Source organism: Gallus gallus, chromosome 2 (assembly GCF_016699485.2).
Source record: "Gallus gallus isolate bGalGal1 chromosome 2, bGalGal1.mat.broiler.GRCg7b, whole genome shotgun sequence".
In the NCBI taxonomy this organism is placed as follows: domain Eukaryota; kingdom Metazoa; phylum Chordata; class Aves; order Galliformes; family Phasianidae; genus Gallus; species Gallus gallus.
Window position 1 is genome coordinate 96072263 of NC_052533.1, and position 25302 is coordinate 96097564.

Consider the following 25302-nt stretch of genomic DNA (forward strand, 5'->3'; position numbering starts at 1 on the left):
TTCAGATCACCTCTTCCCTGTCTCGCTTGTAGACTGAATGAATGAAGACGCACCTGTTATTACATCGTGCTAATGGACTTAACTCTTTGTAGGTAAGGCAAAGTTAAAAATATTTTGCCCATATCTTTAGAAATTGCATATTTTGGCAAATATTTGACACACAGCGTAGAAATAAATGTTTGTGCAGAGTACTGTGGATCAAATTTCCAAACAATAATACTTGCAAACTGGATGTATTCAGGCTTCTGGAGCAAGCCCTGCAGCAGTGCTAGATTTTTATTTTGTGCAAGACTAAATATTCCTGGTGGATAGTTTGCAGGTGTGACATGACTTACCTCCCTATTTTCCAGTTAAAAATTCATAATGGCTTAGTATTTGCTGAGGGAAGTTCTTATTTAAAAGATCCATAAGCTATGGACTGTTTATGAAAACTTGTCTACTTGTTCAATATTCTGAATGCAAGATCATGCCCTTTGCAATGCTGCTATCACAAACTGAGTTTATAAATAGAAAAGAAAATGTGCATAATCTACAGTTATTTTTTAAGACATTTCATTATTGTTAACATAATGACTGGCTATTTCACTTCTCTTTTCTGGCTTTTCCTTGGTGAGCTTCCTGTATTTCCCCATTTAGCACAGATGGCTCTTAGTGGGAAAATAAAATAGCTCCTTTGAATCCAGTTGTTAGCAAGACTCCAGTACACACAGATGTGTTTGCAGCCGCGCGTAAGTATTTGCATGAGCATGGATCACTCACAGACAGTAAAATGCAGTCACTCTCCCTCTCAATGCATCATTATCCTAAAAGGTGATAATTAAAATGATTTCAAAGTTCAGACTTAAATAACATTTTGATTAATTACAGATTGCTTATAATTGCCATATTTTGAAATATCTCTTATTAGCCTTATATTCCACAAGCAAATTAGTATGACTACATTATTTTTAAAAACTCTAAATAGAAATTATTTTCAGAGTCTGTACACTGGATGTGTCAAATCTTTTATTTTCTTTCCCTTTCTGAACTACTGTCTTTTCAGGCTTAATGTAATTATGCACCTTCTCTCAGAATAAAAAGCTGGCTATTTCTATGTCTGTTTAGAGCAAAAATAGCTATTTAATGGCCCTGAACCATAACAGGGTAAGAGAAAAGGCTAAGGCATACAAAGCTTGCTGAAGAAAAACATCTTCCAAATAAAATGATGAAGGCAATAGTCTTCTTTAATTTTAATATTTTTAATGTTTTTGCTGTCTTAATACAAAATATCAGAGATGAAGAATTACAGTCAATGGGAAGGAATTCTGCATTAGATCTCAGATCAGTGCGATCAGATGAACCCCCAGCTGCCCCTCCCCTGACACAGCTCCATGCCGTTCCCTCGGGCCCTGTCGCTGTCACACAGAGCACAGCTCAGCGCTGCCCCTCCGCTCCCTGTGAGGAGCTGCAGCCGCCATCAGGCCTCCCCTCAGCTCCTCTGCTCTGCACTGAGCAAACACAGGTACCTCAGCTGCTCCTCGTACATCTTGCTCTCTAGATCCTTCTCCATCGTCGTAGTTCTGATCACATTTGTGACTGGACTCTGCCTGACCTGCTGGTAGCCCCTATCAGAAAAAGTTAGCATTGAAAATTTCTGTGTCGTCATCACCCTCCTGTCTCCTTCCTTCAGTGCTCCGTTATAGACCTTGGCAGCAAAGCAGACAAATCAGCTCCAGAAAGAAACTCTGCTGCTGTGCTCTGCCCTAGCACATGGCAGACTGTCAAGCTCACGGGGTTTGCCAGCAGACCAGGGGAGTCAGTAGTGAAGCTGGTGCCACGTCATGCAAGCTGTCTTGAAAAGAGGAACAGCGGGTTACAGGTGGTCTAAGGGCTCAGATGCACCTGTATGCCCACTTTCCAGTACATTTCTGTGCAGCCTTTGCTGTTCACAGTAGCTATGCTAATACTAACAGCTAGGCTAAAATAAGCTCTGGGGGAGCTGAGTGAGGGGATTATTTCATTGTAAATAAATTCTTTTTAGTTTCTCCGTGACTCACCCATTTGTATCTATCTACTGAAAATAAGTTAAAACTTTTTTTTTTTTTTACCCCAAGGGTACTATGCAGATAAACACATTGAAAATGATTATATGCTCAGACACTGCAGCAGCAGACACCAAGATAATGTCTGCTTCTTCATTTGCTTTCCATTCTTTTCTTCTATCACCTTCATCTTTTGATGAAGCTTTGTCCTGCGAAATGATTCATTGTTGGATTTGTTTTCATCATAGAATCATAGAATTGTTGGAAGGGACCTTTAAAGGTCATCTAGTCCAACTCCCCTGCAATGAACAGGGACACTTATAGCTAGATCAGGTTGCTCAAAGCCCCATCCAACCCAACCTTGAAAGACTCCAAGGGCAGGGCATTCACTACTTCTCTGAGCTACTTGTTCCAGTGCTTCACCACCCTTATTGTAAAAGACTTTTTCCTTATATCCAGTCTAAATCTCTCCTCTTGGTTTGAAACCATTTCCTCTTGTCCTGTAAAAATAGACTCTGCTAAAGAGTCTGCCCCCTTCTTTCTTACAGCTCCTCTTAAGATACTGAAAGGCCACTATCAGATATCCCTGGAGCCTTCTCTTCTCCAGGCTGAACAGCCCCAGCTCTCTGAGCCTGTCTTCATGGGAGAGGTGTTCCATCCCTTGGATCATTTCTACAGCCCTCTTCTGGATGTGGTCCAACAGGTCCATGTGTTTCCTGAACTGAGGACTCCACATCTGGACGCAGTACTCCAGGTGACGTCTCACCAGTGCAGGGTAGAGGGGCAGGATCACCTCCTTCAACCTGCTGGCCACGTTTCTTTTGATGCAGCAAAGGATGCTGTTGGCTTTCTGGGCTGCAAGGGTACATTGCAGGCTCATGTCCAGCTTCCCATCCACCAGTACCCTCAAGTCCTTTTCACTGGGGCTATGTTCAATCCTTTCATCCTCCAGCTTGTACTGATAATCAAAGTTCCCACGAACCAGGTGCAAGACTTAGCACTTGGATTTGTTGAACCTCATGAGGTTCACCTGGGCCCACTGTCTAGGACTCTCTGGATGGCATCCTGTCTATAGGGCGTACTGACCACAACATAAAACTATCAATACTATACTGTGTCTATATACATATATGTGTGTAAATATATATATATGTATACACACACAGAGAGTCAAGCTTCCTTAAGGTCTGCCGCCTCCACCCTCTGGCTCTGGACCAGATTTTTAAACAGAGAAGAGGAGTGAGGACAAACACAGACAAGGGATGACTGAGTATCTCTTTTTCTTTCTTTTACTCCCTACTGAGTCCAAATGCCACTTGTGAAGATTAGTATAGATGCAAAAAAAAAAAAAAATCAATTTAATAGTGCAAGCATTTTCAGATTTTTGCTTCAAGTTTTGATATTTATGCATGGCTAAGAATAACAAATGAACAATATAAGAGTCTTTTCAATTATACATAACAAATAACCAAACATAGTCTATGCAAAATGTGTTTATTTGGAATAATAGGCAGGTGATGCAAACTAGATAGAGAGCAAAATGCAAGCCTTTGTTGATTTTCTGTCAAACAAAACTAATGAACTACCCAGTAAAAGCATGCTATGGATTAATTAATAGTCAAAGGAAAAAAAAAAACACAAATGCCTGAAGAAATGTACTTTTCCTTCAGCTTCTATCCTGAGCCTAAACCAAAAGCTGAATGCTAATGTCTTATAAGGAGAAAAGCAATCGACAAAGCTATTATGCTGGTTATCTCTGTTCTTTGCATGTCAAAAAAATGATAAGCATGTTATTTCAGATAGTAATTTTTCCACACTGAACAGAATACAAATGATACACAAACAGCACCTTAAACATCACCTGATTGATAAATAGAAATAACATAACAAAAAGTTGCATCAATTTCTTAAAAGTCTAAATTTTAAAAGAGACCCAATCGATGCATTTAGAGAATACCTACATAAATTGTTCTTAAAAATACATTTGGACGATGTTTTTGTTTTTACCAAGAGGTGATATGAAATAGTCATCAGAAAAAGTACACATTCCAGCAACAACAAAACCTCTGCTTTGTCTCTCATCGTGGATTTAAGTGATATAAAAATTGTATGGCCTGTCTTCGACATTGTAGTGAACCCTATTCCACTTACATAGTAACTGTATTAGAGGGATTTTAACACTGAGACATTCATACTTCAAACTGCAGTCTTCCTCTCTACAGTATTATGCTTTCAATTCAGCTGAACTCCATTGCCCAAGCTTTCAGCATAAAGATAAATCAGTATTTTATAGAACAATTACTCAGCCTTTCTTCATATGGGAGATGCTCCAGGCCCTGTATCATCTTTGGCTGTCCACTGGATTCCTTCTAAGAGATCTCTGTCATTTTATACTGGAGAACCCAGAACTGGACACAGTATTCTAAATGTGGCTGCATTAGGGCAGAGCAGAGGGGGACGATCACCTCCCTTGACCTGCTGGTCACACTCTTTTTAAGAAGCTTTCAGATTCCTTGTCCTGTCTACAGAGAGAACATGAAGGTACAGAACTTTATTTAGAGATTTGGACATATACTTTTAGAATGAGAAATAAAATGTCAAATATAATAACATTAAGTTTCAAATCAATAATTCATGTTGTATTAATGGTGATCCCATGTAATTACTGTGAAGTTTAAGAGATTTAAAAAAAAAAAAACTATACTAACTGAACTCTAACATGAAAGCTCAACTTGTCAGTAGCAAACTAAAACAGGTCAAAAGAATATCTACTAATGTGAAACATATTTTTGCTAACCTTAGTGTGCTACATATTTTACAATTAAGTGAGAAAGCACAGCTTTCCCATCAGCCAATAAAAGATAAAAAAGCAAACTATCCCAGAGAAGATTTAAGGTCAAAAGCTAACCCGACACATGCAACAGTCTGCCATCATTAGCAATGCTTATCAAAGCTAAGGAAAGTACGCCTACCTTACAGTTCTGGAAGAGGGGAATGCAAAGCCCTAGATATTTCCCTTTTAATTAGTGTATCAGTTCTTAAATTTCAAAAAACTGTGTGGCAAAAAAAAAAAAAAGAAAAGAAAAAAAATCCTAAACTATATGCATCTTGAAGGCTTTATTGAGTGTAAGTTAATAAGACACTGAATATCTTCAGGACATTTCCTATATTTACACATTTTTTAACGAGTATCCCAATCTACCTACAAATATAATTTATGTAAATGTACTGTAAAATGAAGTACAATTTTATTTCTTTAAGGCCATTTTGTCAGTAAAAATAGGTCTTACTGAAATTACAACATTATTTTGTTGCCAATACTCCAAACCAAAACTGATAAGAGAAATAAAATATAAAGTTTGGGATTTTTATGTTGTTGTTTTTTATTTTTCCAAAGGAAAGAATCATGGAAATGAAGTGACAAGCTTGTTAACAGGAGTTCTTTGTTATCCATCACAATATTTGTTTTTCAAAGGTGAAAATAATTACACTGTTCTTTTGATGTGGAATTCAATTATGAAATGCCTCCTCTAGGATCTCTTTGTTTTGTATTTCCCCCAAAAAGTTCCATAAAGGAAGAAAGGAGGAAAAGCAAACAGAAATTAGGAGTGAAAAAAAGGGAAGGTGATCCTAGACAGCTAATCACCCTTAAAACATGCTCCTTTTAACTACTCCAATTGGCACTTTTGAAGAAATCAGTGTATTTTTTTCAAGACGACTAAATATACTCCTGATATACTCTTGGTTTAATATACTGAACTTCATAGAAAATGTTTCAGTCACCTTAGATACCCGTATCTGAGGAATTGTGTCTGAACATTCCACTCCACATCAAAGCTGCCTTTCAGGGCAAAAGCACGTGAGGCTGCTGGTTCCTGACTTTGTCCTCATCAAGCAAGAGCACACAAGCAAGGAATTCTCCTCCTTCTTTTCCTCTCACTCCAGTACACTAGCTGCAACTACTTAGTGCAAGAAAATAACACCACTACATCCACTATTCCTTCATGTGCTAATAACTAAAGACAAATCAAGCTTCCCACTGCTTTGGCACCATAACTGTATATTTATGCTCAAAGGCATTCAGCTGTGTGTTACTGGGAACCAAGTAGGGAATGATGACCGGAGGCAGAAGTACATACGTGCTGCACCTTGGACTTTACCTAACCCAAATTATTCCAAAAAAAATTTTCAACTGGCATTTAAGTACTATGTGAGTTATCATCACACATTGTATTTCAGCATGCAAGTTAAAACATGCTAGCATCTAAAAAATTGGCTGAGTCTGTTCCTGTTGAAGATTTCTTTGACCATATGGCACTGCCTTGGGGATAAATTCATTACTTGAGTGCCTGTAGACATTCCCTAAATCTTAATTTTATATTATATTTGTCAAGTCACTGAAAAAAGAATAAGTAATAACTTTGAACAAATATTAGATTATTAATAATAAAATTGCAAATAGTCACGTTCTTGACTTGCAAGCCAAAGACAATTAGGCCATATTCTGCTTCAGAAAAATCCCTGCAAACGCCTTCTCTAGCAATCTGTCCTCAAAACAATTGTAATTTCCTTCTTGCTGATAGCATAGCATAATAGATGTCCTAGAGGAACTATTAGGTCAGGGCTTGAACTTATGATTGAGCACCTGGTGAAAGGGTGTGTCTGGCCCAGAGAGCACAGGCACATTGTTTGCAGCTGTGCTCCCCGCTTGACCAGAAGGGGTGGACCCAGGGTGGAGCCACGCTGGTCTCATATAACGGTCAGACACTGAACAGGGAGTAACTCTTGGATCTAGGCTGCTTTTTGGGAGGGAGTGCTGTATGGCTAGAGGTCCCCTTCACTAGCTAGGCGAGTTTTGGTTTTTATTCTGTGTATGATTTTTAGCCTACCTGTGAGTACTGGACTGGGTACCACCAAAAACCTCCCAGAAGAAATTCTCTTTATAAGCAGAACAATTGCCTTTTCTGCAACACTTTAAAAGTTAAATTTCTTTACCTGGCTTACCAAGAATGGTACAGAATGCCATAGCTGATCTTTTCCCTGTCTGCTGTATGGAAAAAATGCATGTAATGTGGAAGCAGCATTCATGTCTTTCTTGGCCAATCTAGGGTCCTAGTTCTCATGTACTTCTGTTCTTATCAACTTTAGTGATGATGGCTTTTCTTGAAAGCTTGATTTATTTTTTGGAGTTACTAATTGCTATAACTTCTATATCTGCTTGTCTCTTCACCTGTTGTGAAAACACTCTATTTTCCTATGTGCTCTTTAGAACTGAGACTCTGGAGTGAGAATGTGCATGTTATGAGTATTAATTTGGCTATAGTTTTGCATGCATGGAACTAGTAAAATCATTGTGAGATTACTTTCAGGTGATAACAGCTTTCTGTAATTACTTTGTATTGTCAGTCTTCTGAACTAGAACCGATTTCATGGCTCAACAGATAGAAATAATATGCTTTAGGCAGTGTGATAACAAATGTATTTTTTTTTTTTACTTATGACATACAATTCTAGCTATTTTTACTGTAATTTGTGGTAATACACTTGTTTTACATGGTAATGTTTCTTTGAAAACATAGTGGAAAAACTCCTGGCCCTTCTCTGACATGTTCTTTCAACTCGTATACTCTCCCATCATTGAACAGAATTAACATTAGGAAAATTGCTGTGCTTTAAAATCATATTGCGTTATGCTTGTGTACGTGGTTTGTTATCATTTATTTTTCAACTCTGAACTTCTGTGGATTTGACACTCTCTCTAAATGCTCACAGTACCTCCGGAGTCAATATCTGAATACAAGCCTTACTAGTTCTTACCATTTGAGCATGCAAAAATGTTAGCAGTGAGTTTAACCACAGATCTCTGCTGCATAGCAGAGACTCTGTACAGCCAAGTCAAAAAGGCAATAAATCCAGATCAAGCTTCTTATTCCTGCAGCTTTGTATTTCATGTGCCTCCTGGAGGCTGGAAGTACTGTGAGCTGTAGGTAGAACTGAAGGAACAATGTTGTCCCTTGCACACCTATGGGCCCAGCTCTATTGAGCTGCTAGAAATAATATTTTAGCATAGATACTTAGATAATTAATAGTAGATTGTTAACCTAATGTAATCTGAAGACTTCTCTGAGGGCTTTCTTCTGCTTTTCTCAAAATCTTTCTGATAATTAGATGATCACAGGGTAAATCGTGTTCCCAATTCTTTTTAATAACCTGGTAAGTCACCAGAATCCAATTGAATAAATGTACCACTCTTTGTTCATAGTAAGTAGCTTCTGATGATTTAGGTTTAAATAAAAATAAAACTTGAGTTTTTGTGTTGTACATGACCCTAAATGTCATTATTATGAATTCTGGCTCTTCACTTTCAAAGCAGGCTTTGATCTTCTACACCTCATTGTATCAACTTTTCTGTGTATGCAGTACACTGTTAAGATTGTGTATCGAACTTCTAGACTAGAAAAGAAACTCAGAGTACAAAAGGAGATGAGGACTTTCCACAGTTATCTTCCAAGGCACTAATGAGCATCTTCAGGTCCAAAGCAGTGCAAAAAAAAAAACCCAATCTGTTAGGAGATGAGGACCACCTGACACAAGATAGAATGAGTGCCCTTGAAGCCGTCCCTTAATAACAAGCAGCAAAGGTATACTTGAAGGAGGCTATTCAAATGATGAGCAAGCTGGGGAGAAGATACGGCAAGAAATGTTCAGCTCTCCTGTGAAACACTTTTGCTGACTGTGTCCTATTCTTCCAAGCCATGGATGCTTTCACTAGTAGTTATCTTTGTGCATCATAATTGCACACAGTGGATCCAACTGGCCAAAAGAAAAGAAATTCAGAGAACAAAGATGAAAACTGCCTTGTATTTAAGGGTGGAAAAGGAGAGCAAGGCTTTTTTTTCTTTAGAAATCTGGAAGATGTCAGAAAATGATGAATATTCATTCTGTTTGCTTTTTCCATTCTTAGGTTCCCTGCTCTTGAATGTGTTGCTAAACGTTTTCACCTCCAATTAGTAAGGGCCAGGGATTTGCTCAACTGACACTGGAGCTGTCAGACTGCTAATTACAGACAGTTCGAGTTTGCAGCAGTCCTGCACAGAGATGAACAAAATTCTCAGTTCCTCAGCTCCCAGTTCACCCTTTCTGTAGTAGGTTTGAGCTTTTGTTTGGTTCCATGGCAGCAATCAAATTTTCTCAGTTTATACCTTTGAGAATATGTTTCTGCTTTTGGACATCGCTGTCTTCTAATCTCTTTTTAATGAATCCAGATGGGAAGTCTGTCTTTAAGTCACTGTTCTGTTTGTTTTTTTGTTTCCTTAAGTTATTCCTTCCCACCTGTTTGTTTCAGTGACAGGGACTGCCAATTCCCCATGAAATACTGTTAAAGCTCTATAGACTTCTTTCTTCTGGACCTGAATTACAGTTCTCTGCAATGATCTCTTAATTTTGTCCAAATTAGTACAGTTGGACATTGGTGCTGTTCAGTTTTTTTCTCCCTCATGAACTTGTCTTTGGTAGAGATCTTAGACTGAAAAAACAAAGACAGTGATCATCTTCCTGATGGGCAGTAAACATCCTGTGACATCTCAATTACCAGTGTGTTTAGACACCATTTATACTACAGGACACGGACTTTTTGTGGATAAACTTGATATGCAATCTCACAAATGTTAGTATGGGAGCTTATATATATCAGGAGAAGGGGAAAAGTTAATCTGCTGAAACATGGAGTGTTTTCCCTTTGACTGGTGCATCTTTTGTTTTCCTCATAAGTGTTCTCAGAGAAAGTGAATGATTTATTTTAAGATGACCCTAATTCAAGGTTATGCCAATGAGACAACTGTCTTTCTCTTTGATTTAGATGTTCTAATCTTTCCTTTACGTAAAGACTGTGTTGGCTTCATTTCCTTCATAAGCAATCTTGCTTCCAGCATTACCAGCACACTGGCTCACGCATTGTTTCACCAGCAGGTAAGTGGCAGTTTATTAAATCTATCTAAAACTCAGAATGCCTGCTTGGAGGAAGTAGTGAAAGATGTGATATTATTTGTATAATGAAGTTCCAAATTTCTAATGAACCTTAAATCTTTCATCTTATAGTCATTCTTCTGTAACACAAAATTTCAGCGAGGTTTTTTTTTAACCTCCCTTAAAAAGCTTGAGTACAGTTTTCCTCTTTAGGACCTGAAGAAGTACAATATGAAAGCTTCAATTGAAATGCTTCTTCAGGATACTGCTTCCACTGCTTCAACTCAGCTTTATCACTTTCTCAGCCAGCGGTCATACATATCTTTCTAAATGGTCATCAATGAGTCTTCTGAATCTGTGCAAGGAGTGCAGTTCCTGCCAGGTACAGCTTTGTTACGTTCACTCCATGGCAGCAAGACTAAATTCTGTTCTCACTTACTCTCATGTAAATACTGAGCAACTCCACCAATCTACCTGATATTGTTAAAAATTTTCAGCAGTATAAATGACATGAGTGTCCCAAACCACACATTCTTAACTACTAAAATTCTTAGATATTTAACCCTATGTCATTCTGCAGCATACAGCCAAGGCAGAGTGTAGATGATATCTGTCCTTGAAGGAGCTGACCACAAGGAAAGTCTAGGCAGAGTAAATGTATATATTTAACATGCATTATTGCAGATACTTGAGCTAACATTTACTCTTCTGCTATTAGTTTTTTAGACCATAAACAGAACAATGCTGCACACATGCACATATATACATGCAGTTCTGTGCAGAAACAGAAATATTTCTTCTACCACAGCACCATTTCCATGGTGCTCCAGATCCTAACGCAGGAAAACAGACATGCATGAATGACCTAATATGGGACGTCTTCCTACACTTCCCACACCTCTCCAGGAGTAAGTTCAGATAACAGCATTCTGTTTTCAATGGGACTACTTCTACCCGTAAGAGGAGTTCCATCAGCACTGGGTGCCAGCACATAGTCAGACTGAAGTTTAATGTGGCCTCTGCTCCAAAGCAATCAGATTTCTATGGACTTGCAGAATTTGATTCTTCTCTTCTCATATCTGTTTTCCTGTCCATTACTTCTCCCTTCCAGATCCTTGATCATGAAGACAGTTCTGAAAAGCAGCATCTCCAAGAGGTGTTGTCTTTGTCCTGCCCCCATCCAGAGAAAGTAAACATCTATTGAAGTAATTTCTAATCACTCTTTTTCACTATTTTTACTTTTAAATGTAAGTATATTATCTCAGTGGCAAGATACGTAGCACACTGGTACACTAGCTCCCAGGAAATAAGCTTGTCTCTTCCATATATATTTTCTTTCAATAAGACACACATGGGTTTATGAGATATAATGCATTCACGGCTGTTTAAGCACACTAGATCTACATCCTTGGTTTCTGTCACTTAAAATAAGAGAAAACGTCCTAGTCGCTCCACCTCTTTTAGCTATTTCTTTATTTGCAGCTACTGCAGCATTCACAGCTGTAGAAAAAGATGGATGGCTCTTTAAAAATACACATAGGAGGGCAGTTCTTAGAGCAGAATCACAGATCTTCTCTTTCAAGAAACAGTTAATGTTTCTCTGTACAGGAGATTTCCTTGGTGCTTGTTGATAACATCTGTGATGGCACTATTACTGGCAAACTTGATGATTTACTGGAAAGAGTAAGAACAGAGCACTGGCCTCAGAAATGTCATGTGAAGGCTTCTTGATTGATTGTTACAATGATCCCCCAGAACTATTTGTCCACTATTCAAACTCGCTATTAATTTTCATTCCTTGTAGACAGTTACAGTTTATATATAAGCTTAAAACTAATTCATGCTGGAGGAAAGTATGAAAGAATAATGTAATATAAGCAGTCTAATGTCTGAAGCACAGTAACCAGTGTTATAAAAAAAAAAAAAAAATCACTTGATGTTTGTCTTGTTACCAAGTCAGTCCAGTGGCTCAATACTCATGTACTGAAGTTAAGGATTTAAACTCCAGGACTCAAGTGCATCGCTTCCAAAGCAATTAGTTGCATCAGGAGTATCAGGGTGTTTTTCCTTAGGCTGTCTTGCTACAAACTACAACAGACTTGTCACTTTTCTTATTGTATCACAACTTTAAAAAGGGAACAGCAGCATGATGGAGTGTGAGCCTCCATGCATTTCCAAAAAAAGAAACTGTCATGATCACATCTACTGTCCAGCTGCAAAGGTGGGGGAAATCTTCACTGAATTTAATTCCCTTCTCTTACAGCTATGTCTTAAATAACTTGTGAGTATTCCCATCCCAAGGGCATAGCATGTTGTCTTCAGTGGTGGGAAACACATAAACAAATCTTTTCCCTCTCTGATATCGCTGGGATTTTAAACATGTTGAGAACTCAGTCCATCTTTTCATAGAATCATAGAATCGCTAAGGTTGGAAAAGACCCACAGGATCATCCAGTCCAACCATTCACCCATCACCAGTGGTTCTCATTAAACCATGTCCCTCAACAATTTTCTTCCTCATTTTCCCTTTTCTGGCTTTCATCATCTTTGAAGTACTCAGGGCTTGCATAATGTTTTGAATTGAAGCTGTATTAGCATTGTATGGAGATGATTAGCCCTGACTAATACAGTTTCTGAATGTGTTCTTGTTCTTTGTTGTTGGAAACAAAATCAAGGCATGCTGTATATAACTAAACTTAAATATGAATGAGAATATCCAGGTTTCTTGAAGTGACGTTTCTCCTCATTCCTAAAACAAACATTTAGCATGTTCTCTCGAAGCTGATTTTATGGGGAAATGATGTGGCAGTAAGAAATAACCATGTCTTTTACATTTTCTTTATACTTTATAAAACCTTCAGACTGTCCAGTTTCTGATCCAGAATGAAAATTCTTATTTTCCTGACTTTAGATATGGTGTGTATATATATATATATATATACACAGAATTTTGTTCAATGTATACATGTATATCTGATACTTAAATTGTCAGCAAGAGTGATTCCCAACCAGATTTTACTCTGGAAGCATTGCTTATAATGAAGTCAGAGTTGCAACTGTGTAAGAAACATTTTGCTAGTAATTAGTCCAGTTGGTGTATGTGTGGCTTTAGGTTCAATAATATTTTTTCTGTATTTAATAGAAGCATACACACATACAAACTGTATCATTGCTGCCTTTTATGTCTAGCAGTGTAAAGCTTCTGTGAAAGTACTAGACATGAAAATTGTATGGGACATATTCCTTATTCTGATGCAGTAAATCTCCAAGACTTAGAGCAACAACCATCTTTTATATAGCAAACATTTATTTAGGACTGATGCTAGTCCATGAAATTGCAATTAGGTTACATAATGTTATTTAGCATCCTGGGCACATGTGAAAAATTGGAAGAGCTGTAATGAGTCATTAATATCTGGCTAACTCTGTTTTGCTGAACACTAGAGGGAGATCAAAGCAAAAGAATAAATGACTAATAGACTATGGTAACTAATTCAGTTTGTTCATAAAACTTCAACTGATGAGATGAAACAGCAGGTATTATCCTAATTTTTCGTCATTGTTTTCTCATGCCTTTGTTTGATATTGTTTTACCTGAAATGTGATTTTAAAGAATAATGAAAACCTGAGAAGGAAAAGGACTGTGCTTATATAAATATTTCAATGACTGAATTGTGTGAAATTATTTTTTCATGAGACATTTACTTCAATGATAAGACTGAGATTTCAGCAGCTGAAAAATGAAACACAGTCTGTCTTACTGTTTTCTAAATAGTGAAGACTTTGTTTTGGAACATGCCTGCAGCAGTAAGCAGAGGAAACTCATTTATCTGCAGGACTTTAATCAGAGTGTAAGCAACTGAGGCTGCTCACATTCAGAATAGGACACAACCCCTTCACAGTCATAACTGCTCTTTTATTCAGTGTTTGCTGAGCAAAGTTAATAACATAAAATATGCCTCTTAAGATGCAGATTTTTTCTTTAGCTTTGTGTGAAATGTGCATTTGATAATGTTACTTTCCTACCCTTTCAGTTACTAATGGGAAGTACCAAGGCTTTCCATAGAATTCCCAAAGGAAGGGCCCTTAGGGCATTTAATAGTTTCCTGATAGGAAGGCTCTGGCTTATCAGGCTCTAGCAGAGAAGGAACCCTGGCATCCAAGCTTCAAAACTAAGGAATTATTCATGCTGCAGATTGTATGGAGACTGCTATGCTCTTAGGGATGCCTGAGCTGGGCGGAAACAGCACTGTGTTGGTACTTGTTATTGTGCTGAAGAGTTCACAGTGCATTAGGTCACCCTGCATAAACTGTTGCTGGCTGCATAAATGCCATGCTCCTGCTGCACTGCCTGCCAGCCACAGTACTACACTCACATTAGAATCAAGTGCATATTGTTGTTATCTGGGGGGAAAAAGGGTTTCTACAGGTTCAGAAGAGGTGACAGAAGTGAGAGGAAGGAGAAGTGTAGGTAGGGAGGGAGAGGTGGAACTTGGCCACTCAGCACAGCAAGCTGCTCAGGACTTGCAGTGAGACCGTAACCACTCTTAAGAGCACCAGGCAGCTCTCCTCCACACATAAAATAATAAAATCCATCTATTATTAATAGCAAAACTGTGCACCCACCTACAAAGCTTCTTGTTTAGTGTCACATCTAGGAGAGAGAGAGAGGTGACTTTTAGACAAGGCATCATGTCTCTGAGACCAGGCACTTGGAGGAAGAGCTGTACTGTGTAAATTCATTTGGTGACTTCACATTTCTAAGAACTGCGTAGTTGAAACTAAAGACAGATTTAGGATGTGTACTATTTTTCACTTACTCCTTGCTTGAGCTAAGCCCACCTGGTAGGCAAAAAGAAGTACCCACTAGAAAGTGCAGGGAACAGCTTGTCCTCATAGATCACCTTCTGATAACAGGTCTAGTCCTCTTCATCACCGTGAAAGCCAGCACTGGCCTAATAACGTGGAGGAGCAATTGTTCTTTTATTTGTTTTACAACTTCATAAATTAAGTCTCCACATCAGTGTTTTTCATGTTTCCTTCATAAATGCCTCGTACATCTGGAAGAGCCAGGAAAAAAAAAAAATTTAATGGATTTGGGTACAAAATCATGATGACTTGAATGGGAGTCACTGGGAATGTACGTAGCTCTCATCCATGTACATGCATGTGACCTGTGCTGCCATTTTTTAGAGAAAGGTCATTCTCAGCTGCATCAGGCAGCATAATCAGTCACACTCTTCGTCCAACCATCTCCATGAGGGATTGATGTTCCAGTCTGACCAAGATGTACAAGGAGAACCTTGTTGCTATTACTGCTAACCAGGCCAATTGATTTAATGTTTTGCAACTGAAGGAAGGGCTTTATTTGTTTAATAACTGCTTAGCCAATTAAGTAAATATATATCAAGTGCAGACCTGACTACTCCCAGACCTTCTAGGTATGTTGCACTTCTAATGCATAGAAAATTTAATTTTTGTTATCAATATGCACTGGGCATGCAGGAAAGAATTGTACATTTTGTCCAAGGCTAATCCTGCACCGTGCTGAGACCCCTCAACATCCACTGGGACTTTCTCAGCATGGCTGCAGGCTGAAATACTGGTGTTGAGTCTTAGCTGTGCAGTATGCATGGTGCTAACATACTTTGCCAGTGTCAGAGTGTTGTAAAGAGACAAACCATAATCACAGTGAATTAATGTAATTGACAGGTAATCCAAATTAAATTTGTTTCCTATGTTTCTACACCATTGTCTGTATACTTCTCAGTCCTGGCTTGCTGTCCTCCCTGCTTTGTCTTGCTTTAAACTACAGACTGAATGGAAATTGCTACAATTTCCAATTATTGTAATTCCAATTACAAGTGCTACAATGGAATTGTTACAAACGTATGCATTTTAGCAACTTTGTTGTTGTTGCCAGCTCATTTCCCATTATGCCAGGTCAGGAGACTGCCTCTCTTCGTATAAATAATGCTTCAGCATATCCAAAATGACTGAGCTGTTGACTTCTCTCTCCAGGACTTAATTTAAACATGAAGAAAAAGCCTGAGGTTTTTTGTTGGATTTGTGATACTTATCATAAAATTTGAAAATGCGTTTCAAACTTAAAGTTTTTTGTGGTTTTTTGTGTTTTTGTTGTTGTTGTTATTCATTACTTATTTCTCTTCAATGCTTCCTGCTACAGGCAACAGTTTTATTAGATAGTGCATAACCTCAAGAAAGGGAAAATCCAAGCAGTTCAGCCACTGATTGGGGGGGGGGGGGGGGGGAGGAGGAGAGATTGTAGTATAAGGCACTGTTTAATTCCTAAATTGCTGTGTCCTGTTTTTAACAATCCAACAATCCTGACATATAAGCACTAGTTGTTAAAGGTTGGTTTTTGCAGATGCCTGCAAAAGATAAATCTGAGATCAACTGGGGACTGGTGCTGGTTAATGATATCGATCCTTTATCTGGACAATCCAATGATGAAGCGAATGGACACAGTTTTGACAGTGGAGAGGAAGTGTGTTGCATTCAGGCTGTGTCTGGTAGTGCAACCAACATGAGGGTACATTTTTTTCAGCTGATGTCCATTTATAGCTTTGTGCAAAATGACCTTGGCTCTGATTTCAGTAGGTAGCCAGTGGAAATATGACTCGGAATACTGAGGTATTCTTGTGTCTTCCTTCTGTGGAAACTGTTAACTTTGAGGATGCACTGAGGTTACTGATCGTGTTCACAAGACCTTTACACTCCATACGTAGCCTGTCTATCCTGTGCTGCTCATAAGCATTGAACTGTTTTGTGCACACTGTCTGGTCATTCTGTAGCTGCAAAAGAATCCTGTAAATGTGGGATTACAGCAGTGGTATGATCAAAATATGCATTGTGTAGGTCAAGCACTGGATTTACAACCTGTGTATAACAGGGTATGTACATAGAAACTTCTGTCTGGGAAGTCTCAGACAGATGGTGTGACTGCACTGAAGCATCAGAACATGGATAACTGGGGACCTTTGTGGAATCCTAATAATATAGTCTGCAGTAGCCATATATACATACTGAAATTAGAATCTCTGAAATAAGAATGTCTTTCTTTGGCTGTTAATTGTCCAAACACAACATTAAGTGATATAATCATTTCTCTAACTGCTAACAATCCTTTACAAGATCTCAGCCCTAATCAACTGCTGTACTCAACACAGAGTTATTGTAAGTTTGAGAACATTTATATTCTGTAAAAGCAGTAAATGTAATATGTCATGCCATTCATAATGCTGTTTTCAGTGAAGGAGCCATCATGTTTATCAAGGGAATGAGTTCAGCAGTATGAGTGTACCAGCAAAGCAGCAGTACTGAAAAAGTTTTGTGAAAGAACAGGGATGTAACAAAGGCTTTTTTTTCCAAATCATCATCGTGTTTAAATCCCATTTAAATGAGGCTTTGTTTGGAGTGTCCATGTTGACTTTCTATTAAGAGTGAAAATTAGGTTATGAAACAGATTGCTAGATTAGAAATCATAAACCCAACCAGGACAGTAGCTCTAGGTGAGAATAGGAAAAACCACTACAAAGACATTGGTGCATCTCTTGTGCATGCTGACAGATGTTGACCTAATTGTCCAGACATGCCGCAGTGCAATTCATTTGTTCCATTACAGGGTTTTTTTGTTTGTTTGTTTGTTTGATTTCAGATAAGTAGGGGAATTATCTCAAATGCTTTCTTTTAAGGGAGTTGGTAGCTTCTTTCAGTTGAGTTCATGTTCTCTGGTGGTCCAGTTTTCAGCACATTTCACAAGTAGCACCGTAATGGCAATCTCAGCAGATGATAATAGCAAATCCAGATCAGAAACCTGTTGTCCCTTGGTATGTGGCCAAACAAATTTGAGCTGGATGCTCAAAATGCATTAGAGCTGATCACATTCAAGCAGAGGGTCAGCTATGCCATTTACAGGCAGCCACCAATATTTAAGGAGAACTGCTATAAAAAGTAATTAAAACTTCTGAATTCTTCCTTTGAAATAGTACTAAAGGGCATCATGGCATTTAGTAAACCTGACTAGGAACAAATGCCCAAATGCATTTCAAGACATATTGGTATGAAAGTGGCAAAGAACTAAAGGCTGTTTTGCATCTAAAACAGGAGAATATTTCAGGTCTTAAAATAGGGAACATTCCAAATAGTAACTGCATCTGTACTTCACAAATGGAGCTATTAAAATCACAAGAAAAGGTGTGCCTTATTCTCTATGGGTAGTATCTGAGCCAAATTAATATCACATGCATTTACACCTTAATGAATAGCTTAAAAAGCCTAATCCTTTGGAAAGATTCCTATAAGCTTTCATGTAATTTGGATCAGGATAATTACAGAGAAAGAAAAAAAAAACCTTTCAATGCAAAAACAAAACATTTGATCTTTCAGATAGTTGTAAAACATAGCCAACAAAAAGATTTTGCTTTGGATCTTAAAAATATGTTCAAATCAAAGGAATGTTTCAATTTGCCTGAAAAGGCAGTTTGGTACCAGTATCTAACATACCTCTGAAAAAATCAATACTTACAATGTTCACATCTAAATTAAGAGCATTTTTTTATTTCAGCATCAACGGTGTGGTGGTAAATATGCTACTGTTCTGGACAACAGCTTGTCTTGGCATTGGTCTCATCCATGTCTAATAACACTATAAATCTTGTGAGAAATGCCAGACTTTCTCAAAGCAAACAGCTGGGCCAGTAGAGACTGCCAAATTCTTGAAGTCTGTGAAATCAGTTTCAGTAAACATGGGATATTCATTGGTAAAGAAAACTATTTTTTTTTTAACTTCCCTGAAGCTAACAGAATTTACACCTTATTTTCCTCTAAGGCACCGTGGAGCTTGGAGCAGCTCTTATTTTATCCAAAGCAACTTAGCTTCACTCCAATAATATATATTCAGTCAATTGCAAAAGGTGATATTTCAAATGTTTGGGGTTTTTTTTTGGCATGTGGCAATTTTCTTCTTGATATTTATGTTTCTATATGTTCTATTGCAGGAGAAATTCAAAACATTTCACTTAAGACTTCAGATTGTTCCAGATGAAGGAGAAAGCCATCAAGAAAAGGATGGTCTGACTTACAGGTCAGCTTCAGAGTAAAGCCAAGCTTGAGAAACAGCAATACAGAGGCTTTCCAAGAGCAGAAGAAATGAGCACTGAGAAACCTTTCAACCTAATTTTGTCTGCCCACGCAGGGCAGACAAGCATTCCATCCCTTGAAAATATAACTGATTTCTCCTTAAATATCACTGACTGCAACCAGGTCGTGGTGCCAGAGGAAGTTTTTTTCACTGTTGCTGCTGCTGGCATACTGGAAAATCTACTTGTCCTTGTTGCTGTCATCAGAAATAAGAATTTGCACTTGCCTATGTACTTCTTCATTTGTAGCTTGGCCATTTCAGACATGTTAGGCAGCTTGTACAAAACTCTGGAGAACATCTTTATTATCTTGTGCAAAATGGGGTACCTGACACGTCGTGGGGACTTTGAGAAAAAGCTGGATGATGCCATGGATTCCATGTTCATTCTGTCTTTACTGGGGTCCATTTTCAGCTTGCTCGCTATTGCAGCAGACAGATATATCACTATCTTCTACGCTTTGCGGTACCATAATATAATGACGCTACAAAGGGCCTTGGTCATCTTGGCAATCATTTGGACATTCTGTGCTGGCAGTAGCATTGCCATTGCCCTCTTCTCCCACGAAGTAGCTACAGTTATTCCCTTCACCATCCTGTTCCCTTTAATGATGATTTTTATACTGTGCCTCTATATCCATATGTTCCTCCTAGCTCGATCTCATGCTAAAAAGATTGCCTCACTGCCAACCAGTGCAGTCCATCAGAGAACTAACATGAAAGGAGCCATTACACTGACTATTTTCCTTGGAGTCTTCCTTTGCTGTTGGGCCCCCTTTGTTCTTCACATCCTTTTAGCAAGGTTTTGCCCACACAACCCTTACTGTGCCTGCTACATGTCCATTTTCCATGTGAATGGGACCCTCATAATGTGCAATGCAATCATCGATCCCATGATTTTTGCATTCCGAAGCCCAGAATTACGGAGTACATTTAAGAAGATGTTCTGCTGTGCCAGGTATAACTGGAACTGGTGGAAACTAAATGAAGGTGAATATTACAGAAGCACACCCATGCAACATCATTTTGCAGAGTTAAAAATACTAACCCAAAATGATACTACACTTGCAGGAAACTGCCGGTGATTTTCAGAGAGCTGTAAAAGAATGAGCAAAGTATCCAGACAAGTCTTTGCCAGCCAAACCTCCAGATATATTACTGATTAAGTTAATTCTGCTGATGATTTTCATGCAATAGTCTAAAAATAACTGCATCAACTATCTTTTATCATATCAGAAAAACTTAAATGTATATCTTCTGAAGCAAGCTTTGCATTCCCCCAGAGCTGAGTTAATGGCAACTCATTTTGTATCAGTAATTTCAATTTAAAATGTATATTACTTTAAAATTCTGTTGTTTAAATCACAAATAAATGAATAATTATTTTAATACTTCACGTTTATATAAAAGTCTGTGATAAAGCAGAAAATATGAGCACGTGTTTGTACTTTGCTGGCAACTCTCACTCATTACTTTGTTCTTCAACATTGGGTCTCCTTAAAATCATGCCATTAGTAATAACTTTTGGAACATGAGTCCAAGCAAAAGTATTTTGGTTTAAAAGCTATTTTCAGTGACTGAAGAGTTTTTCCCACTATAGAGATGTTGTGGCAGCACAGATTATAGGTTTTCAATTTTAAAACACTAAAGCCAAGTCTGGACGAGCAAAGGGAAATGCTGACCTTGCCAGCTCTTCATTAAAATTCCATGGGCCAGTTTATTTTAATAAAAGAATAGGCTTCAGAGAAAGTGAAAGAACTTTGACATAGACTTAATTTTCTGAACATGACACAACAAGGAATTAAAAAAATAAAATACTAGACAGAAAATTGAAAGATCTCCAAGGAATTCAGTCACCTGGATAAGGGATCAGCTAGCCAGTTTGGAAGGATGCTACAAAACAGATTGCAATTTACAAAATCCTAGTGAGAAATTTTTGAATTATCCCTGTCAAAATAATGTGACACGTAGAAAATTGTAAGGCAGAATAGTTTTCATCTGAAAATATCCTGAAGCAGTCCAGAGCATATGGTGAATTAACCTCACAGTAATTCCACAGTTATTCAGTTGTGCCAGAGACAAAAGATTTAGTAAAAGACAGACATGAAACTGGGGGAGTCAAGGCATGGCTAGAACAAGAAGGAGAGTAAAAGAGAAAGTCTATTCACGCGCAAATAGAAGATCTTTTGACAAAATAAGAAAAACACGTGTTTTTGAAGATATATGGGATATGGACAAAAGTATAAGTATTCAGAGTAACTTAGGGTTACAGATAAAGATGTGAGAAAGGAAGCAATAAATCTGAAAGTCTCTACAGAACTAAACAAATTAATGAGAAAAAAATGAGTTGGTGAATGTCAAAATGATAAAACATTTTGGAAAGAAAATCATGATATAGACAGACCTTATATTAAGCCTGCAACACATGAAATGTCAATCAAATGCAGTTCCTTCAAAACTTTATTTTCCATCCTCTTCCCTACAAAAGAAATAGGTAAGGGAGCTAAGTATCCTCCATCATGTTAGAAGTCACTGCATCTCCTAAGTCCACTCTAACTAATATACACAAAGCCTGCATGTTCAAACTGCGGTCTTCAAATGTAAATTTTAGTAAAATATGTGCAATAAATATATATATATAAGTTCTAAACGTGGAGAGGTAGTCATTAAATCATTTATCACTACAAAGAGGAAGGAACATTCCAGACTGACTCATATCAAAATCCAATTGAAAAATATTTTATTGAAATTCTGTATGAAGTCCTTCAAGAAGGACCACTCATTTTGTGGAGACTCTGGTAGTTAGGAATAAGACAAATGTGAGAGTATGGACGGGGGAGGACAGGCTTACAGTTTTAGCAGGCTCTGTATGGTGCCAGCCAACACCTACTGGTTTTTTCTACCACACCAGAATGGGGATAGGGTGGCTTGGCCTGCAGGAAAGAGGATAACTTGGACCCTCAGCTACACAAGTCTCAGGACCCGGCTGGCATCAGCCTTTCTTGCAGCATCCCCAGGCCCAGAAGAGAGAGAAGGGTAAAATGTAGCTCCTGGACCTCAGGAGCCAGAGCCCTTTCTGTACAGCTTTCATTCCCATGCTACAGGCACTTCACTTTGCAGACCTGGGTTTCTCTTCACTGCCTGATCCTGTATACTTGTGAGAAAGGCCAGAAGCAAGGAATTTGAACAAGGGGCCAGGCCCAACCTCACTCCAGCCCTCAAGCCTGCCTTACAGACTCCCAGTCACCCTGTCTCTTCCCGTCTCAAGTCATAGCAGGTAGCAGCAGCTGTGGTCTGAAGACCTTTCCTGCAGCCCTCATGCAGTCTGTGCTGGACACAAAATGCTCGCTTCTTGATATAAGATCCTAACATTTAAGAAAAGACTTAAGATACAAAATCACTTCTACAAACACATCTTTCATCCCATTCCTCTTGGCTGTACATCAAGGGCTGAACAAACTGGCCTCCAGTAACCCAGCAGCTATCTGCCCCTTGCCAAGCTCTCTCTTCACAGCCCCATGTCCAAGGCTGGAGCAACTTTTAATCTGCAGAATACAGAGCAGCTACCTGGATTGGAAAGTAGATGAGCCCTCGACACGTCCTGCCAGAAAAATGTCTTTCACTGTCCTTTCTGCCCCACACAGTTGCTCTTAATCTAAAAGACAGAGTAGTAATAGCCTTGCATTTCAGAAACACCTGTGCTATAAAGGAAAATAGATTGTTACCTACTAAGACACCTGCATGTAGATTACTGCCAAATATGCTTTTTTTTTCTATCCATCTTGTTAAAAAAAAAGGAGTCAGCACTTACACAGCAAACATTTGACAGGTTTTATCCCACATAGGTTGCTTTGATCTGGAAGTATTTCAGCAGATACTGACAGTGGATCTCAGATTGCCATAAGATCCAAGTATTGTTAAGAATGGTTCCACATACCGTGACCAGGAACTAACTGCCTATTCTTGGTAGCCTACCAGGTATAACCTGAACAACACTTAATCTTATGGCTTGAGGTTGTGTCTTCAAACTGATTGTAGAAACAGGATGGCTGTTCCTGTTAGACTGTTTAATACCCAGATAGCCAGAAAAATGAGGAGAAAGCTGTTACATAAGGGAATCTAAGGCAAAGAACAGGTTTGTAAACTGTAGGAAAACTACTCTTGTTCCTCAGTTCCTCAACAGAACTTTCTATATAAATTTATAAGAAATGCAGATCCTATGCATTTTCCATACAGCTGAAATATGCAGAAGAATCTCAAGCTGAGCCTGAATTTGTATAAAATAGTATAAAACTTTAAAAAATAATAAATAAACAGCCAAAAGCTATAGAAAGATGAAAAGACACTTGTAAGAATTTTCTTTTTCAGTTTGCTCTAATTCTGTTGATATTCAGGATGGGAGCATCCTGAAAAGATTTTATTTCTGGGGAGACTGAATCAGAAACAGCATAAAATATTCTTGAATTAAAAAACTTAGGTGGATTTTCCTTTTTAAGTGTGTTAGCATTTTATTGCATGTCAGCATAGGGCTACATCTCCATATGTTATTCCTTAATTGGCTGTAAATTTGGCCCGCATTTTATCAGTGGAGCAGTTCCCAAGCAAATAATTTTTTTGATTTCACAAATTAGTATCTCCATATACTTCCCTCTGCTGCTCTTCAAACAGATTCTTAAAGCCATGATTTGTGAAGCCTTCATTGTCTTGTACTGAAGTTATTCTAGTTATATGATTTTCCTTCATCTGCCCAGCATTAAGTTACAAGTTTCTGGGAGTCAGAACTGTACTTTAACTTTGGGAGAAATAAGTACATCTTGGATCTCACTGGAAACTAATAAGCCTGGATGGAACAACAACGGTGCCTGGAAGATCCAGTCTTTTCAAAATCACAGGTGACACTGCAATCATTGTTTCATTTGGAAGAGCCCAGAGAACTTCTCATGCCTGTAGCTACAAAACTTTCCCTAGTCACTTACTGTAGACAACCAAAGAAGAAAAGTTCCTCCTCTGCTTCTGTTTTTGAACTGAACTTTATGTTCAGGAACAAAGTGAACAAATCTGATAAAGGCACCCAGGGGAATTAATTCCACTGAAGCAGTCGGTATGCCAGCAAGGGACAGCCTTGCACAGCAGTTGAATTTTGTTCACAGAAGAGCAAGACATAGCTTAACAACTGCAAGAAAATTCCTGCTTCCTTATGACCCTGCACAAGACTTCCAGCAAAATGATTTGAACTCCTATTAGCTGAACAAAATTGCAGTTTTTCAAAAATATTTAAGTACCTGAAAAGGAAGTTTGCCTTCAAGTGCAGCACACCATCAGAAGGTAACAATATTTATTTGCTTATAATATTTGCTTATAATAAAAGTTATGACCCAAATATTAGTCTTTTATTTTCTGAAATCTCAAGCAAGATACTTAACATGCAGTCAGCTAAAACTAAAGGTGGGAAGAAAAAGATAAAGGGGATCCTAAAGTATTTATTTTGAGACCTAATACTGCTTGTAATTGTACTAAATTGAAGTTACTTTCATAAACTTACTAACTTTGTTGGTTTTCTGGATTTGGTTTAGTCTCGGAGGCTTGGAGATGACTTTTTCAGTACGGCATATCTACATTTCAGACTAATGCTTTTTTAAAAAGTCTTTTTGAGTTAGATTTTGACTAAACTCTTCAAATGATACAGTTATTCAAACAATCTATTCCCCTAAGAGGAACAGCGCCCGTTCTTTAATTCACTCCAGGTAATTACAGCAGATAGCCATCTATGAAAATATTACATGTTCGCCATTTAACAGTGCTTTGATAGTGCTTTGAAGCTTCAGGCTTCAGGTTCATTTGAAGTGCCACTTTTACAGAAGATGCAATGCTATTGTGAGCTTCTGATTCAGAGAGAATGGCTTACAGCATAATTCTGGAGAAATGAGCAGGATTATTTAAGAAAACTTTTCACATCCACTTGAAAGCAGTTTTCTTATGCCAGCAAACCCTTTCAAACTACTGCTATAACACAAAAATTATATTTTTCAACAGTCGCATAGTATAATGAGTGACCATTAGCTTTTAAGTAATTGCAGCTAAACTATCAGAAGAACAAATGTCAAGTAATTAAAATTCTTATTTCTTTCCTTTATAGTTATATATAGATTAAGACCA

General features: G+C 38.1%; 1 protein-coding gene across 1 annotated transcript; it reads left to right on the forward strand.

Moving 5' to 3' along the window:
* Positions 1-9898: 9898 nt before the first annotated feature.
* Positions 9899-20540, forward strand: MC2R (melanocortin 2 receptor). Its single transcript, NM_001031515.2, has 2 exons — positions 9899-9989; positions 19007-20540. The coding sequence occupies exon 2, from the start codon at positions 19158-19160 to the stop codon at positions 20229-20231; it is 1074 nt and encodes a 357-aa protein (NP_001026686.1). The 5' UTR covers positions 9899-9989; positions 19007-19157; the 3' UTR covers positions 20232-20540.
* Positions 20541-25302: the final 4762 nt, after the last annotated feature.

Excerpts from the sequence above, each read along its gene's own strand:
- MC2R (NM_001031515.2), top strand. The coding sequence starts at position 19,158 with ATGAGCACTGAGAAACCTTTCAACCTAATTTTGTCTGCCCACGCAGGG.